The sequence below is a fragment of the Phascolarctos cinereus genome, unplaced genomic scaffold (assembly GCF_003287225.1).
Source record: "Phascolarctos cinereus isolate Bilbo 61053 unplaced genomic scaffold, phaCin_HiC Scaffold_4;HRSCAF=312, whole genome shotgun sequence".
NCBI lineage: Eukaryota > Metazoa > Chordata > Mammalia > Diprotodontia > Phascolarctidae > Phascolarctos > Phascolarctos cinereus.
Window position 1 is genome coordinate 104,459,491 of NW_027555847.1, and position 19,260 is coordinate 104,478,750.

At 40.0% G+C, this 19,260-nt stretch overlaps 1 protein-coding gene across 4 annotated transcripts in view; it reads right to left on the bottom strand.

The window, feature by feature from the left end:
* The window catches only part of FSD1L (fibronectin type III and SPRY domain containing 1 like), an 87,503-nt gene extending 77,960 nt beyond the window's left edge, over nucleotides 1-9,543 (bottom strand). For 3 of the 4 annotated variants that reach the window (XM_021002211.2, XM_021002210.2, XM_021002208.2), the window contains exon 1: nucleotides 9,357-9,543. In XM_021002211.2, the coding sequence (XP_020857870.1) occupies nucleotides 9,357-9,371 (15 nt within the window). In that variant the 5' untranslated portion in view covers nucleotides 9,372-9,543. Of the gene's footprint in view, nucleotides 1-8,827; nucleotides 9,207-9,356 lie in introns of those variants that run through there. The other variant, XM_078152479.1, reaches the window with a different exon arrangement.
* Between the last annotated feature and the right edge of the window lie 9,717 nt (nucleotides 9,544-19,260).

Genomic DNA, 19,260 nt, shown 5'->3' on the forward strand with positions numbered 1-19,260 from the left:
ACTAGGAGCAAGTCATTTTACCTCTCATAGATAAAAAACAAGTAATAATTCCATGAATTCACAGTACATGAGGAAAGTGTTTTTGTAAGCATTAAGGTAGTATATAAATTCAAATTATTATTCTGAAAAACCTACAAATCACCCTATTAATAGTCTTAACATGGTTTCAAGGGCCTCTGTCCCACAAATATTAACATTTTTTGAGTTTAATTCTAGTGATAATCTACTGCTTCCCCCTTCACTCTGTAAATTAGGAAAATGTTAAGTTAGGAAATAAAACAATTTAGAAGCATATAATCTTAGAGCCATACACATAGTCCTACTGATGCCTCACTGTAGCACTGAGGTGATTCTGGGTACTTGAAGATTCTGCCAAGGAAGCTCAAGTTCTGGCAGACTCCATCATGCTGGAAAGGCTTCAAGTACAGTCCAAGCAACAGACTGTGCCTGTGCTTTCCAAAAAACCAGCTGAGTTAAATAAGGGGAAGTTCATCATCAGTGGTCTGGCCCCTTGGTAATGAATTCCTTGGCCATGGCAACCCATGAACAAAGAAAAATGTAAAATAGCCCTTAGTCTTGTGTATACCCCTCCCCCTTCTGCAGGGACAGTGGCAGGATAGCAGAAAAGGGGAAAGAGGGTGATAAGAATCAGGTTTTAGATAATTTATTAATTTTAACTTTGTTATTAGTACTCTAAATGTCAGATCCACATTCAGTGACTCAGTGGACATACTACTGAAGTATGTGAATCTCTATTAATTGGACAACACCACTAAAAGTCCAACAACACTAAATATGGACTTCACGTAAGTTTAACTGATGTAGAACAACTGCTGTAACAATGAGAACAAAAGAACTTAAATCACCATAGAAAGCACATTAATGTTTGACTTCACTGATTAAAAAATAGGATATGACAACCAATGGCAACACTGGTTTACAATACGAATTTGTAAACTCTTACAGAGAAGGGTAGTGGAAGATTATGAGCGATATTTCTAAAACAACAAGAAGCAGGATAGGGAAAATTTAGTATAAAAAAAGCTTGGGAGGCAGCTGGTGCAGCAGAGGGAATTCAAACTTTGGAGTCATAGGTCATGATTTGAATCCCAGATTAGTCACTTACTACCCATGTGACCTTGGGCAAGTCACTTAACTTCTTAAATCCTCAGTTTCCTAATCTCTAAAATGAAGGTGTTGTACTAGATGACTTCTTAGGTCCCTTCTAATTCCAAATCTATGTCCTTAGGATCCTATGAACTAAGCAAAGATCTCCCGGAAGGGAGGTATGGTACAGTGGAGAGGACACTGGTTCTGAAGTCAGAGGACTTAGGTTCAAATTCTGTTTTTGACACTACCTGTGTGATGTTGGGCAAATCATTTAATTTCCAGGGCGCTCAGATTCTTCATCTGTACAGTGACAGAACTGGAGTAGGTAGATTCTGAACTAGCTCTGTGATTTTTATAACAAACATTTTTTTAAAGATGACCCCAAGCTTCTCCTTCAAAGACCCATCTTTTTTATTACCAATATTCTTCTAGTGATGTGTTATCATTAGTCATTGTCAAGTATATATGGCAGGCATAAGCAAACTTGCAATATGTTATAAATAAGAAGTATAAGGAATACCATTAACCAAATGTAACCTATGATTTAAAAAAAAGAACATGGATTAGTCAAGTGGCAAGAATCAGTTAAGACCCAGATATTCTCCTGTCCTTGAGATTTCAAGAGAACTTAAGGAACATCTCCTGCACACTAGATGGAATCCCCATGACAAATGCAGGTGTGTTATGGGTGATGTTTTGCTACTTTGGAAGAAATTTCTACATCAATGAGATCATAAATTCTCTAAATCATAATCTCAGGGGTTGAAAATTACCTTAAGAGTCATCTAATCCAATCCATATCTGAAAAAGGAACTCCTTTATAACAACCCAGTTGACTGATTAAAGGTCACACAGTTAATTAGTGGCAAATTTGGGACTAGAACAAAGATCTCTTTTAAGCTAATCCAACACTCTTTCATCACTGCTTTGCTGCCCTCCCTACCTGCTTACTGTTGTCTTTGACTGCTTTAACAAAGAAAATGGTCTTGCACTCCAAACAAATATTTAAACACCTGCTACATGCTAGGCACTAAGGATACAAAGACAAAATGAAATAATTCCTACCTTCAATAAGCTTATATTGTATCAGGGGACACAGCCTGTTCAGATAAATAGATACAAAATATAGGAACTGAGACTAAACCTGTGATTTCATTGATATATGTAGTTCCCAGATGAAGAAAACCTTCTACAAATACAGTTCTTCACTTTCTCTGTAATTTATAGTCTTACAGAGTTGCCTAGAACATATGTAAAACATACCCATGTGTGCTCCTGTACACATACACATACTCTTGAGTTCAGCCCGAAGCAGACTAAAATGTAGTTCCTATCTGATTTTAATGTGTTGATGTATTAATAAATGTTTTATATATGTATATATGTATATGTGTATATATACGCATACACACACACACATATACACAAACATGCATGGTTTTCTAAATCAATATGTGACCCATAGAGAACCTTATGTATTATTTAATGATTCCCACTTCATTTGAGTTTGACACCATTGGCCTAAAGCACTAAAAAGTTAAGTGACTTGTCCAAGGTAGCAAAGCTGATATACGTCAGATATAGGAGGAACCCAGGTCTTCTTAACTCCAAGGCCAGCTCTCTACCCCAAGTAAATACTAGGTAATGGGGAATGGAAGAACACTAGCACATAAAGAGATCAGGGAAGGCCTTACATAGGAGGCGGCACTTCAGTTGACCTCTGAAGGAGGCTAAGGAGTCTAAGAGATACAGGGGAGGAGGGAGTACATTCCAGGCAATGAGAACAACCTGTGAAAAGGCACAGAGAAGAAAAAAGGAGTGTCATGTGAACAACAGCAAGTGGGCTGGTCTGGCTAGAATACATGAAGGGGAGTAATGTGCAGGGTGTCCCATAAATCATAGTGCATTTTAAATCTGGAAGGGAATCTGAAGCCAAGTTGTGGAAACTTTAAATGGTAAGAGAAGCATATGTTTTATCTTTGAAGTAATAGGGAATCAATGGAGCTTATTGAGCAGCGGAGTGACATGGTCAGACTTATGCTTATCACTCTGGCAGCCGGCTGCATTATGGACTGGAGAGGGAAGAGACTAATGAGAATATTGCAATAGTTCAGGCAAAAAGTGACAAGAGGTGACTACCACCCTAGAATGAACCAGGGTAGTGGCCATGTGAGTAAAGAGGAGACATATCCAAGAGATATTAAAGACAAAGAATAGACAAGATTTTGTGTGTAACTGGATATGTGGGAAGAAGAAAAATGAGCTGTGTGGGGCTCCAAATTTGAAAACCTGGACAATTTATCCTTGGAATTGGGAATGATAGTGGTACTCTTGTAAGAATAGGTCTTCCAAAGTTGTCTGTTGCACTGATTGACGGCCTTGTCCACTAATCACACAGATAGATAGATAATATGTGTCAGAGGTAGGTCTTGAACCCAGGTCTTCCTAAAACTAGAGTTAATCTCTACCATCCACTTCACCCAGGGACCATCTCACAAGTAAAGATTTTTATTTTCAAATATCGAAACTTGTTGGGGTAACTTCAACTTTAATACAAATGAATTTTACTCAAAGTATGATCCAAATCCCTCAACAAATGTAAATGACTGATACCAATCAGATCTTTACTAGTTGTGTTGTTGTTGTTGTTGTTGTTGTTGTTGTTGTTTTGGGGGAGGTGTTAAAAGAATAAGGTTCCTGAGATAGTTGGGAGAGGCCACCATTAAGAAGGGAAAAGGAAGATGAAATGGGTAAAATAAACTTTGTAGATAGCCCTGTTCATATTCAATTCAACCAGCCCATGCCTCTAAGGAATAGTTTGATATAGTAAAGTACAGCACTTAAAACCAAGAAGACTTAGATTCAAATCCCACCTGTGACAAATACTTTGTGACCATGAGTAAGACGCAACTTCTTGGACTGTTTCCTTATCTGTACATGGAGTTCACAGCATCTATATCACTTGCCTCATAGGACTGTGGTGAGGGTTCAAATGAGAATTTATGCAGAGTTTTGTAACTGTAAATGGTTACAAAACTGTCAGTTACTATCATCATAATTCATCTACTCAAGGAGGCAGCTTGACTGGGCATTAACTAGGAAATTTTTTGTGAGTTTGTGTTTTTTAACTCACTACATTTTACTTCATTTCTGGGAATCAAGCTTCTCACCAATTCCCCCAAACAGGACAGCGTTTTGCTAAGCATCTCCCAATCCTCACACATCAGCAAAGGGTGAAAGGTAAGAAAAGCATGCCGTGAAGGGCCAATACTAAACAATACCTGGAGGCCAATAAACAAAACTTATTCTTATATTTTTGTGGGAAATCATATAACTTTATGCAGGTTAGGCATATCAAGTATTCATACCTTCCCATGAATTAACTTTAATCAGTTTTACACACAGCAGAGACCAGCAGCATTCATGGAAGAGGAATTCTGCTTAAGATAAAAAGGGATAAGTTTGGAATAGGTAGGCTTATGCAGAGAACTTGAACATCAAAAAGATACTGAACACTGAGGCAGAAAAAAGAGAAGATTTAGTGAGAAGGCAGTGTTAGGTTGAAGGAAAAAGGAGAGGAATCAGAAAGAACAAGCAAGGAGCAATGGACCAAAGATAAAACTTGCTTACTCTCTCCCAGTTTTGCTTAGGGACTCTCAAGTTCTAAGTCCCAGACAAATCATAATATTTCTCAAATATCTGCAGGAGGTGACTAACTCAAGGTTAAGATATCAGGACAAAGCTAAAAAACTGCAAACTTCAAGCTCCCTCAAATGTTCTAAGTCTCCCCAGTAAAAATAGAAAGTTATCACACTGAATTTCAAGTCAGGAGAGATTTGGGTTCAAATTCTGTCAGTAAGTCAGTCAATAAACATTTATTAAGCATCTACTCTATACCAAGCACTTTGCAGAGTGCTGAGGACACAAAAAAGAGGCAAAAGACAGTCCCTTCCCTCAAGGAGCCTACTATCCAAATGGGGGAGACAACAAGCAAACAAATATGTACAAACAAGCTATAAATGGAAAATAATTAACAGAGGAAAAGCACTAGAATTAAAACAGTTTGGGGATGACTTCCTGTAGAAGACAGGATTTTAGCCAGGACTTAAAGGAAGTCAAGGAAATCAATAAACCAAGATGAAGAGGGAGAGCATTCCCGGCATAGACGACAGCCAAGAAATTGCCCAGAGCCAAGAGATGGAGTCTTATCCATGGAACAAGAAAGAAGTCAATGTGACTGGATCAAAGAGTACATGGCAGGAGTAACTAAAAAAAACTAAAAAGATAGGAGGAAGCTATGTTATGAAGGGGTTTGACCACCAAACAGAGGATTTTTGTATCTGATCCTGAAGGCAGCAGAAAACCAAAGGAGTATTGAGAAGGGAGGTGACATGGTCAGACTGGTACTTTAGGAATCCTGCCTTCAATATTTATAGCTATGTGACCTCAATTTCCTCAAGTTATAAAATAAACTTATTTCACAAGATTGTTGTGAGATTCAAATAAAAAATGTACTTAGTAAAACATTTAAAAAATCATATCATGCTAGTTATTCTCTCTTCCAGGCTACAGTTTATGCTACTACATCTTCTGGCTTGAGAAGGGAAAAGAACGAAAAAAAGAATATAGGGGCATACATAATATTCTCAGTGACCCTCCTCCAATTGTTCCCTAACTTACTGTTTCTCCAGCTTCACTAAGGTAGAGCACTGGCTTTCCCCATGTGGAGGGTCTCCTGTACAAAAATTTAGGTATAATCTTTCCCAGTTCCCAAATTCTAAATCCTGTAACTCCTCAAATTCCTCCAAGTATCTCAATGTTCTCTGTTTCTATCCATACTGCTAAAGTAATCTTTGTGATTTTCTTAGATTTACTTAAGGATATACTCAAAAGGCTTTTTTTTAATCAAACAAAGCCACCTATATTTAATATATCTTCTGCAAGAATGTGTTCTAGAAACTCAACAAAATTCCACTATGTATAGAAGTTAACGCTGAAGTTGTCTGTATCCATGGTGCTATACATATCCAAAGCAATTGATTTTTACCCCCTCTGCTCAAACAGTGTTTGTGGTAACATAACACTGTAGTCTAAATTATTTCCTAGGACAGAAAAGCAGCTGGTGAGACTAATCTATTTGCTGACTAGCGGCCATCATGTTACTGCAAGAGTGTCTTTAGTTAAGCCTCAGATCCTATAACTAGAGCAGTGGAGTTACATGAGTCAGAACTTCCAATCCTCTTTCAATCTGGATTTAATGGTCCTCATTTGGCTCTATTACGTGGAAACTATTTGTTAAAGATATAAAGGAGACTCTGTAACCTGAGGGCAAAGGTGAACTTGGCTAGATTTCATTTGGGGAGTGGTTCTACAAAAGAACAACAAAACAGTACGTTCCAAAGTTTCTCTCTAACAGCCAATCCACACTGTACCATACCAAAGAAAGCTGAATTCAAAGGAATCTTAGCATCAGATCCTTATTATTATGCATATCATCCTTTCCATTTTTTTTGTTCCTGAATACCTATTTAAGTAAAAATAATTGCTTGATTACTGACAGACAATCCCTCACTTTTCCAAAAAGTGGGAGAGATCTTCATAGCCACTTTATCATGTATCTGTCTGCAGAATGTTAAATAATTCCTCTTTGATCATAGAGAAAAACATATCTAACAATTTTAGAATGTAATATAATTCTATAATAATTTCTGAGAAGATTCAAATCAAGAACATTAAATATTCTTAATGCCACAATACAAAATGAATTTTCTTTCAAATAGTATGGTTTATCTGCTATTGCATAAACTTTAATTAAATCCTGCTATACCAAAGATAAACATGATATTTATGATGATAAACTGGTGCTCATGGCTGACCACAATTAAGAGTCCAAAAGTGAAAATTACTAATATTTTACTGTTTATAGAATCACAGATTTAGAGTAGGAAGGGACCTTAGAGGTTAAGTCTAAACTCCTTTTAGAGATTACAAAAATAAGGTCTACAGAGGTTAAATGATTTGCTCAGGGTTACCCAACTATTAATCATCTGAGGATTCAAACCCAGGTCTTCTTGACTTTAAGTCTAGCACTCTATTCACTATATCATATGGCCTCTCTTTGTTTACATCCAAACTGGTAGGATGGGTATAAAATAATCAATCACTTAAGTCAAAACATTTCTCATCTAAAAAGTTACATTAACTTGACACTAAAACAGTTATGTTTAAAAACAAAAATTCTGTTTAAAAATTGAACAAGACTTAAAAATATCCAAAGCACAAAAAAAGAATATTTAGAAACCTACTTTAGTCATAAAAAGTAGAAATCAGAAAAGCATATCCCCTAATTTCTCACTGAAGACGCAAGCATACATTAACTGTACTTTATACTGTAAATGTTCAAGTTAAAAATGTTTATATTCTCACATGCCTACCTTATTGTTCAACAGTCTTGAAATAAAAAAAAAACTTTAAACACGTCTTTTCATTGCTTTGTAGCTTCTAACAGAACGACCTCAGATATGCTTTTATCAGTATTTTAGAAGACACTGCCCTAAACACTTTACCTTAGAATAAGCTAGATTCCAGTGCAAAGAATCACATATTCACCAAAAGTTAAAACTGGAAGAGACCTTAAAAATCATTTAGTCGAACAGCGTACTCATTTCCCCAAGACACAGATAGTGACAGAACTAGAAATAGAAGAAATAGAACACGGTGCTTATGATTCCCTGCTCCAGTGCAAATTAGCGCCCTTTTAATTCTATTTAAAGGGAGGCAGTATAGTGCAGAGGGGTGAAGCAGAGAACTTGCAGTCAAGGGACTTGAGTTCTAATCCTGGTCTGGCACTCAACATGTATATTACCCCTATCTAAGAAGCTACTTCACATCTCTGATCTGTTTCCTCAACTATAAAAACAAGGATAACTGGCTAAACTTAAAACACTAAACAACCGTGGGTTAATACTCTCCTCATTAGTCCATGAGCTCTTTGAGAGCAGGATTGTTGGTTTTTATCTTACTTCCTATCACAGCATTACAATGCTAACTATGTGAGACATGGGAGACTCCCTAAAAGAGGCAGTGTCTTGTATGAGAAAAAGTACATAATTTGGGGTCAGACGATCCATTTCAAATCCCTATTCTGCTACTTCTTACTACCTCGAGACTCTCCTTGGCCCAGTCCCTTAACTTCTCTGGACCTCAGTTATCGCACCTGCCTCCAGGGTTGTTAGGGTGATCACATGAGACAATAATTGTAAAGTGCTCAGCACGATGCCTGGCACAAAACAAGTGCATATAAATGGTAGCTATTGTCATCATCATTATTATTATTATTACCACATCTACCTCCCAGGTCTGTTGAGAGTTATCAAATGAGATAATAACTGTAAAGCGCTCAGTACAGCACCAGTTTCACATGGTAGTAAGTGCTATATAAATATTGTTATTGTTGTTGTTGTTATGATAGCACCTCTTCCCCGGGTAGTTGTGAGGATCAAGGAGATAAGCTTGGTAAAGCAGGGCTAGCTACTAAAACGATGGCTCTTGCAGCAATCCCGGCGAACGCGGACTACCCCACGGGCGGGGAGGTCATCTTCCCAAATGTCAGGGATCGCTATGGAGTTCTTTCACAGGGAGGGGGTGGGGGTGGGGGTGGGAAGTCTCTCTTTGGGCCTCGAGCCTCTGGGTCCGCCGGGCTGGACCCAAGTTTTACCTCAGAACGGGGACTTCCTCGTCACTTCACAGGCCTGGACCGCTCGCTCCTCGCCGGGGAAACCTGAGCTCGAGACTAAACGGCCCCCTCCCACTCGGGACAAAAACATCCCCGGCGCACGGTGCGGGTCGGCTCTGGAGCCCGTCCCCTTCCCGGGGCTCGGCGTCCCGAGTGAGGGGCGAGAGAGTGGGCTCGCTCTCTTCTCTTCGCGGATGCCGCGATCCTAACGGGGCTGCCGCCCGACTGCCCGGGGGAAGGCGCCATCGCAGGGGGGGAGGGGGATGAAGGAGCCCGGGGCCGCCGCCTCCAGATCGCCCGGCGCATCCCTCCCCGGCCCGCGCCCCGACAGAGCTAGGAGCCCGGGAAGGGAGGGGAATCCGGTCGCGCGCCCCGCGAAGAAAAGGTAAGAGAAGCCCTGGCGAGGGAGTGCCCCTCCCTGCCCCCCCGCACACACTCCGCGTCGCGGACACGAGCCCCGCCCAGCCCCGCGCGCGAGGAAGGGGCGCCGCTCCCCGCCCCCATCACTCACTTTCTGGGAATCCATGGGAAGGCCTCGTGCCCGCCGGGCTCTGCGACCAGGAGAGAGAAGGAGGTAGCAGCCCCCTCGCCGCCGCCGTCTCCCGGGAGACTGATGCGCCGCCGGCCTCGGCCGCTGCCTGGCCAGTCCCCGCCCGCCCGCCGTAACCCAAAACTCCGGCCCCCAACCCGCCTGCGTACACACCCCTCACCGCTGGGCGTGGAGGTTCCCCCTCCCCCAAGATGGAGGGGCGGGGGGGAGGGCGCGGCCCTCAGCGCCTGCGCGCTGCTTCCTGACAGACGGGAGGGGGGCGCGCAGAGAGAGAGCCGAGTGGACCGTGACTGGGGGAAAATTGTAGTGGCCAAGGAAGGGTGGGAGGGGGAGGGGAAGAGCGAAGAGGAAGGTCGGCAGAGGAGCGGTTTGGGATGCGGAGGAAAGGGATCAGCCCTTCAGTCTCTGTGTTCCGCTGGGAGTGCAAAGATCGGTGTTCCACAGAGTTTGTCAAGGAAATCAAGTGAGGGAGTTCTGCGCATACATTAAAAACAAAACAAAAACAATAACACCGCAGCAACAACTGTGGCACGTGAGAGGTGCGGATAAGTGTAGAGGAGAAATCCAAGCGTGGTGTCGAGACTCAGTTAGCAAGATGTTTGTGTTAACATCCAGAGAGATCTTGAAACTGGCTTCTCCACGCCGGTGTCGACTAGCTTCATTAAAGTTTGTGTCACAGCCTCAATTTTCAGTTAAGGTGACTGAAGAAACTTCAATGTCACGAGTAAACGGAGGCATCCTTATTAGGCTAGAATAACTCAGGCTTCTCACAAACTTAAAGGAGGAAGGAATGAAGGATGGGAGGGAAGGAGGGAGGGAGGAAGGAAGGAGGGAAGGAAGGAAGCAATGCAATGAATAGGTCTGATATAATCACTAAATTTCCAAACTGTGCAGCAGCTATTAAATGTAAGTTCTTAGAGAGCAGGGACTGTTTCCACTTAGGTCTTCCTATCTCGTGTCTAGCAAATGTGTTTTGCACAAAGTGTTTTTTGCCTGTGTCCTTTGCACACTAAATGATTGTTGAACTGAAATAGTTAAGTACCAACCAGCGAAGATGGGACAAACTGAAAGCTATACTCAAAATACTTCCAGTGAATAAATAGCAGTGTAGAGGAATTTGGGAAAGAAGGATGTGTCACCTGCATCCCAAAAGGGCCCCTCCCAGAAAGGGAGCTTTGGCTCTGGGCTTAAATAGACCAGGATTCAGTTAAAAGATCATTGATATTCAGTTGAATGATGAGGTCAGGAACCAGGGATTAACATACTCCCTTCTTTTTTTTTTAATTTTTTTTCCATATGCTTTTGAGTTGGAAATTTTTTCTCCCTTTTTCTCCCCCCCCACCCTCCCCAAGACGGCGCACAATCTGACATAGGCTTTACATTTACATACCCATTAAACATATTTTTCACATTAGTGAAGTTGTAAGTAAAAATTAAAACCAATAGGAGGAACCATCAGAAAGATGAAACAAAACTCAACTGAAGGTAAAAATAAGTGAGAGCGATTCAACTTCCATAGTTCTTTCTTTGGATTTGGACAGCATTTTCCATCCCGAGGCCTCTGGAGATGTCTTAGATCCTTGTAATGCTGAGAAGGGTTCAGTTTAACATTCTTAGTCATTGCATAACATGGCTGCTATTGTATACAAAGTCCTCTGGGTTCTGCTTACTTCACTCAGCATCAGACCGTATAAGTCTTCCCAGGTTTTTCTGAAGTCAACATACTCCCTTCTAAAGAAGGTACTCGGTATGCAAAGTATATGTCAGGTATAAGACATCTATTTATTTCCTACTCACAAAGGCTAGAAATGTCCATCTCTCTGGACTACTGCTTGGTCATTTGAGCTTAGGTAAAGAAACACAAAGCAGAAGAGATAGGCAGAGACTTGAAAACTATTCTCAGACCTGCCTAGGCTTGTTGCAATGTTTTTTATAGGCAACATGGCTGCTGGTGAGAAAGAGAGAAATCCCCCACACCACTAGAAGTCCAAAGTAAATGCTGAGGGAGCCTCAAGCTATATGCTCAAAAGTGAGAGGAATTTTTCTCCTTGCAAAAAGTTTGCTCCTTTATGTAGAGCCTGAGGGAGCAGTTCTTCCTAGCTCAGTTATCAATCATCTTCAACAGAGGCCACAGCCTCCTGAACAAACAGGAATCAACCCAGTACCACTGGTTGCACTCCAGCATGTAGCCCACCAAAAGGAGCCAAGATGCATGTTCCATCCCTTTGCCCCAATTAGGATGTAAGCTCATTGACATCAGGGGTTCTGTCATTTTTTTATCCCTAGTGCCTTACAGGTAGTGGTACTTAATAAAAATTTTATTAGAATTTAATTAAAGAGAATGGAGTTGGCAAACTTAGCTGAGTTTGCCTTCAGTTCCTGGCAAATTGTAGACTATATCATTAAAGTGATAGTTATTAAAATTCCCAAAATAAAACTATGAAAACAATGAGGCAGCATAATTTTATCAAGAACAGGAAATGACAGGTTGACCTTTTTCTTTTTTAACAAGGTTACTAGACTAGGTAAATCAGTAGCATGCTGTGACAATAGTTTACCTAGATTTCAGCAAAATGTTTCACAAAATTTCTCCCGTTATCCCTAAGGACAAGAAAGAGAAACCTGAGATTCCTTCTAACTCCAAATCTATGACCCTGTGAGATATGGAATAGATGATATTAAAGTTATATGGTTTTGGAACTATTTGAATGACCAGGCTCTGAGAGTAATCATGAATGACCAATGTGGAAAGAAGTGAGTCAGAGATTTGTGGTTGGCCCCAGATGGTATGCTTATCAAATTGGCACAAAACTGGGAGGGATAGCTAACATGCTAGATGACAGGATCCAAAAAGGTATTGGCAGGCAATTTTGGGCCCAGTCTAATAAGATGAAATGCAAAAGTCATACACATTTGGTTAAAAGAAAAAAAGCTTTATAAGTACAAGATAGGTGAAGCAAAGCTAGATAGCAGTTCATCTGAAAAAAAAATGTATTGGTTTTAATGAACTGCAAACTTAACATGAGTCAACAATGAAATATGAAAGCCAAAAAAGCTAATGAAATTTTAGGCTGCATGTAAGAGAGGGAGAGTCCAGAAGTAGGAAAAACATAGACCCTCTGTACTCTATTCTGGTCAGCCCATATCTGTAACTGAACTGTGTTCAATTGTAGGCACCACATTTTAGGAAGGATATTGATAAGCTTGGAAATGTCCAGTAAAGGCCAACCAGGATGGTGAAAGACTTAGAGAGCATAACTTATGAAGATCAGTTGAAGGAACTGGGGATATTTAGATGGGAGAGAAGATGTGAAGAAAATATATCTATCTTTAAATATTTAAAGAGCTGTCTTGTTGAAAAAGGATTAGATATTGTTCTGCTAGGTCGCAAAAGGAAGAATTAGAAGTAAGTGGGTAGAAGTTGCAAAGAAGCAGATTTTGTTTAACAAAGTGTTATCCAAAAGTAGAAGGGGCTGCTTGATGAAGTAGCGAATTCCCATCAATGAAGGGCTTCAGATGAAGCTTAGATGACCTCTTTTTGGAGATGCAGTACAGGCAAATTTCAAGTGCAGATTGGACTTGATCTCTGAAGTCCTTTTCAAGTTAACAATTATATAACAAGTAATCAACAGCCTTTATTAAGCACCTGTTATGTGCCAGATACTGTGCTAGGCTCTAGAGCTACAAGTACAAAAACTTGACTGTCCCTGCCTTCAAGAAGGTTACCTTCCCTTTCATGGACTTAGATTCTATTAATTCCAAGGCTGTTTTCCTTTTAATTTATCTTCTTACAAGCATCTGAATTACAGTTTCTTCTGCTCATGTTAATTCACACGCCATTGACTTTCATCAGATAAGAACTGTGACCCTCACAGCATTATATGTTTCTAATATTCAAACATTTTGAATTCTTACTTCATGATTCTCAGAGGCTCTTGAGTAGATACCTGATTTTAAATGAAAAGTAGGAATCAGTATTTTCTTGAACCACATCAAAAAGTATAGCTTCAAAGACTTAAACAATGGTTTTTTTAATGTTCCTGTAATTTGGGTTGGCATGTAAATGAGAAGTACCATGGTATAATGAACAGGAAGTTTGAACCGGGGGCAGAAAGACTTGTATTCAGTTCCTGAGTTAGACAGATAGTAGCCCCTTGAAATTCTCAGTGTCCCTTCTGGTAGAGAGCTGTCTAAGACTTTAAATTACAGCTGAGTTGCTGGATCTGTATTGGTCCAAAGAACTCTCGCAGTGGCAGCTAACATACCAATGACATCACCAGTCTAGATGCCAAACCAACCCCATCCCTACCAACTAAGTGCCACATTTGAAAAATAAAAGCCTTGGAAGGGTTTTTAACACTTAAAAAAAATCAAACAATACAAACTATCAATCCATAGAGTTGTAGTTTTTCCCTATCTCGAGCCCTATAGTCTACAGTAGCTCAGTAGAGTCAGGAATGTCAGATGAATGTTTTTGTCTACAATACTTGCCTACCTAGGCATTCTGCATTTGTATTTGAAAATTATGTCGAGACCTCATTGTTACAAGGAAGCATGTTTATGAAGCATCCTCGGCTCAAAGGTTCTCTCTAGACAAAAAAGGACCTCGACACACTGTAAGGGATACAGTGTTTGGCACATAGTAATAATTTAATAGATGCTTGTCAATTGATTAATTTCATGTCCTTAAGGTTGCCTTTGGACTTTCAGAGTTTCTTGTGTAGTCCTTGATATAGATGTGGAAGAAAAACAAAATTACCAGTGAGAGTTATGTTAATGTTGTGGTTATAAGTAATATTATATCCATTGGAAGACCTAAAATGATAATATAAAGGAAATGCAAGGGGTTAACATAAATAGCATGTACTATATACAATATAATAAATGCATGATGTATTTAAAATATGAAAAAAAAGTTGCAGTTCTTTGTCACAGATACTGATGAATTCAGGCTCCAACTCTAGATCAGTATGGCCTCACTTGACTACCACAACAACTCATTAATTCAAGGATCTCAATGATGGGAGAATTCCCTCTGAGATTGCCTGCAGTTTACTCTGTATATAGCTGCTATATACACAGTTTTTTGCTTGTTGCCTCCTCCCATTGCAATGTGAGCTCCTTAAGAGCAAAGACTGTTTTTTGCCTTTCTTTGTTTCACCAGAGCTTAGCACAGAGCCTGTCACATAGTAGGCACTTAATAAAAAGCTTGTTAACTTAACCTCTTCCTAGCAGTCTAATTCTTGATCCATTCATTCAATAGGAGGAACTGTATTAGCCAAGCTGCTTGTTTGTCAGGAATCTGAAAGGCAGCTTATTGCCAATTATCATATGTTCAGTCCCAGCATAGTCTACCCACAACCAAGCCAGAAGTATGCAAATCCATCAAGTTTATCTTTCAGTTAAACCCCTATCAATTTGGCAGCTCCCCTTATTTCCCATCCCTTGTATGTGTTTCATCAAATCTCCTTTAACCAAGAATATTACTTTTGAAAACACTAAATTCTCAGGGATAAAAGAAAATTTAGGTGTGTTTGTATCAGAGTACCTTCTTTAGGAATCACACACCGAGACATTTATCCAATGCCTCTACAACCCTCACTCCCTCATCCCCTTCCCTCCCCAAGCAATAAGGAAGCCCAGAACCAGGAAATTAAGTCCTTGTTTGATCTCATCCTTGAGCTGAGCAAAGGGCAATTTACTCACAAACAGGTACAATCTTAGAAACTGCACTAATGAATGCAGGAGCTCCCGGATACCTCATTGTTTCCTTCAAATTCAGCATAAGCAGTTGGCTTATGCTGAAGGGCAGATGGTGACAATTTCAGCTTCCTGGCTGCCCTTCTCAGTTCACATGGCCAGTGCGGGAATTTGTTTTGCTTGATTCTTCGTATTTGTTTTTTTAAAAAGGGGGTTTTGCTTTTCTTTTTTCTCTTCCATTGGGGAGAAGGGGAGAATTAGGGGGAAGAAAAACTGTTTTTTTGGGGGAAAATTAATTGTAAAAAGAAGAAAAAACAAATGGACTTGTTCAAACTCCAAATTTGCTCATCATTAAGCTATGTGACATCTTACTCCTTCTGAATGATTCTTGTCTGACATTGAGGAACCACACTGTTGGTCCCACAAGGGACTGAAGAGTATTGGTATTAAAAATGAGTTTTTATATAAGGGAGGAATTTGGGATAATTAAAAACATGAAAAAATTTCTCAAGTATAATCTAGTCCACTCTCCTGCTATTCAAATCAAAGCCCAGTTCACTATTCATCTACAGTATCTATTCAAGATACTTGCACTGCTTATCTTTTACTTAACTGAATGGTTAAATTGATCTCTTTTAAGTGACTGGATCTCATTGAGGAGGCTCGGTAGTTTTGCTGGAGCTTGATGTCTTCCTCAAACATGAGGATACTCAGAGGATTGTTGAAAAACTTATTTCTGTAACTGGATCTATGAAAAATTCTTGTATGCTTTTAACATATGCATAGGAGACATATTTGTTTAAGAAAACTTCCAAGACTCTTTGCATGTTGTCTAATTGCATGTTATCTAATGCTTGCTACATCAGAACCTTCTAATTCTTGAAAGCAACATTATAGGCAGATGTGAAACTATTAAATAGTCTACAAACGTTTGAACTCTTTCATTTCTTAATCTTAAACATTACTTTTTAATACATTCATTGCAGTTCTTCCCTGTACCCAAATTCACACTACAGACTGTGGAAGGCTACAGTACCAAGGCCTCCATTATACTGCAGAAAGTAATATTTAGTGTTATAATGATGTCCTTGTCTAATGTCATTGTCTTCCTTTTTCTCTCTTGAATCACTGACCAAATTAAAATTTGGGGATGTCTTTTATCCCCTTACAAGTCAGGACCCATGACTAGATCTTCCCAAGCATGTCTCCACTATTATTCCCTCCTGTAAATAATTTTTTAAAAATATGTAATAAGGAAACTGTCCAATGAGAGCCCAGTCTTGGATGTTGTACACTATGCTTTGCATGCTGGCAATCTCAGTTGAGGCTTGACAAGCCTGTTTCCAGAAATATGTGATGGTGATTTTACCCCTAATTCAGACATGTAGAGGTATTGTCACTATTTCCTGTCTGCTTACTCTGCGATGATGAAAAGTTTTTAATTGGGTACTGAGCTTGAACTGAATATGTATACAAAAGGATTGATTGCTGTCCTCCTTGGAAGTGAGGAAGGACTGTTAGAAACCTCCAGATAGAGAGAGGTAGCAGCCTTATCTCCTACCTTGTCTACCACTTAACTGTGAATACAAGGTCCCTGTTGTATTTATTCTTTCCTCATATTAGCTGAATGAGTACTGGAGAAGGAGCAAACCAGGTCACCTCCTTGTGAATATTAGTCAGAAAATCCACTTGAAGTCTAGCAACTGGAATTCAGAAGCAGAGCCTGCCACAGCCACAGTAGCTAAGCCCAGTGAGGAGACAGTGCTGAGAAGTACACAGAAGTACACTGCTTCACCCAGACAAGAACTGAATTGACCCAATAGCCAAGGTACCTCATGCTGCAAGCAAAGGAGCAACTTGTCCAAAGGCTGTGCCACAATCAGAAGCGAGGGATGGTAGTGGTGGTGGTGTAACAAGCATTTATTAAGCTCCAACCACTGTGGAAAGTGCTTTACAAATATTATTTCATTTGAGCAGAAGTGAACCAGAAGTGAACTGGATAAAACAAATGTTTAGTAGCAACCACTTTAAATTTAAATGCAGTCTCTTCAGGAACCACGGTGGGAGAGAATAGTGTACTCCTGGTTTCTGATGTTTTTTGTACTTACTATATGTAACTCTTACTATGTCTTCCCAGTAAAAATCCCTTTGTAAAAACTAATTGATGTTGATTGGTATTGAGGAAAGGCCAAATTATGCTGATCAATAATCACTGCTTAGGTGATACTAGGAAGATATGTGAACACATCAAAGGGAACACACTGGATGGGGGCTCACTAATGATTTCCGTTAAATTTATTCCAATCTCTCATGATTACTCCTAGAACCTTTAGGGAGAAGTAGCTGAGCTCTGGGCTAATGAGGTGGTGTAGTGGATAGAGTACCAGGCCTGGAATTGGGAAGGCATCTTCCTGAATTCAAATCTGGCCTCAGACACTGTGTGACCCTGGGCATGTCACTTAACTTTGTTTGCATCAGTTTCCTTATCTGTAAAATGAGCTGGAGAAGGAAATGGCAAGCCATGCCAATATCTTTGCTAAGAAAATCCCAAATGGGGTCATGAAGAGTCTAACACAACTGAACAGCAACAAGCTGAGTTCTGAGGTTCCAACCCACCAGTACTAGTTGGGAGAGTAAGTCCATCACTAATATGTGCTATACATTGACTTATAGGGTCATAGATGTAGAGTTAGAAGAGCGCTCATGGGCGATATAGTTCAGCCCCTTCATTTTACAGATGAGAAAACTGTTAATAGTGATTGTGTAAATTTGTTATTTTGCTTTGGAGTTTCTTCTTCTTTTGCCTCATGATTATATAAAAGAGCACACACAGAGCTGCTCTGCCTACTTTCTAGCTAACCATGTGGACTGACTTGGGGAATAAAGAAGCAATTCCTTTATTAGGTCTATCTTTCAATAGAGTGACCTGCCTTTGACTTCTCTTTCCATTAGCCAAATTTGCAGATACCCTTTGAGCTTTTCACTGCAGGAGCAGAACAGGAACTAGCAACCTTCTCCAACACTAGCAACACATTGACTACTCCCATGTGGCAACTGGAACAAGAGGGCTCAGCTAGGTGACCTTGAGCTTGGGTCTCTGTGTCTTTTGTTTTGTGTTTCTTTGTCTAATCATAAGTGAACAAAATTTGAATTTGAGATGCATGTGTCTATGCTTGGAGATGACCTTGTGAGTCCAGAGATCCTGAGATCTTCAGTCAGTGCCATTTGCACTTTCACAGAAGTCCCAGCAATTACTCTAGTGCTTCTTATAAGAGATGGCCACTGCTTGGACCAGCCTCAATTCTGGCCTGGCTTTTCCAAAGTCATGCTCTAGGAGGGAGTTGTTTGAGCAGTGCTGCACCAAAATGCAATGTAACAATGCCTATTCAGCAGTCTGATAAATTGCTTCATGTTCTGACTTTTAATTCTCAACCTCCCAGGAAAGTATAACAGTAGTTATTAATTACTGAATCCCATTTTCTTTTTGTCAATATATATGTTTGTAGGCCATCAGTGTATTAATCATTTCTTTTGTGTATAGGAAACAAATAGTAGTTCCATATCTGATTCATATTGTACATTGAGCCCTGTACCACTTCAACCACCACTTTGTAGAATACCCTAGACATGAAACAAATCTCAGCTTTAAGCAATTTTTCCCTGAGAGGTAAGGATTGTAGTGAACAAAAGAGTGAAAGGAACCTAATCTCTATCATTAGAGGCCAGGCTTCCCAAGGACTGAGCTCGTCCCAGACCAAATGTGTGGGTTCAGAGAACAGGAACCATTTAGTGGAAGTGGAAAGGGCACAGTGCCCCAGCCACTTCAGCACAGATTTTGACTGTGTTACAGTTATAATAAATGTGAATTGGAACTTGCTTGTCAGCAGTTTTTCTGATTAGCAGAAATTCTATTGGCCAAATTTTCCAAAAAAAATTGCTTATAAAAGAATGTGTCTCTGACAGGACTTTTTAGCTAAAACATAGCATAGATTATTTTCTTCCATAATTTCATAGGATCTAAAGCTAGAAGGGACTTCTGAGGCCATCTAATGTAACCTTCTCTCTTTCATAAATGATAAAAGTGAAGGCCAGCAAGGCTGACTTAACCAAGATTATGTCATAGACAAGATCTGAATCCAGCTTCTCTAACTCCAAAGCCAGGGCT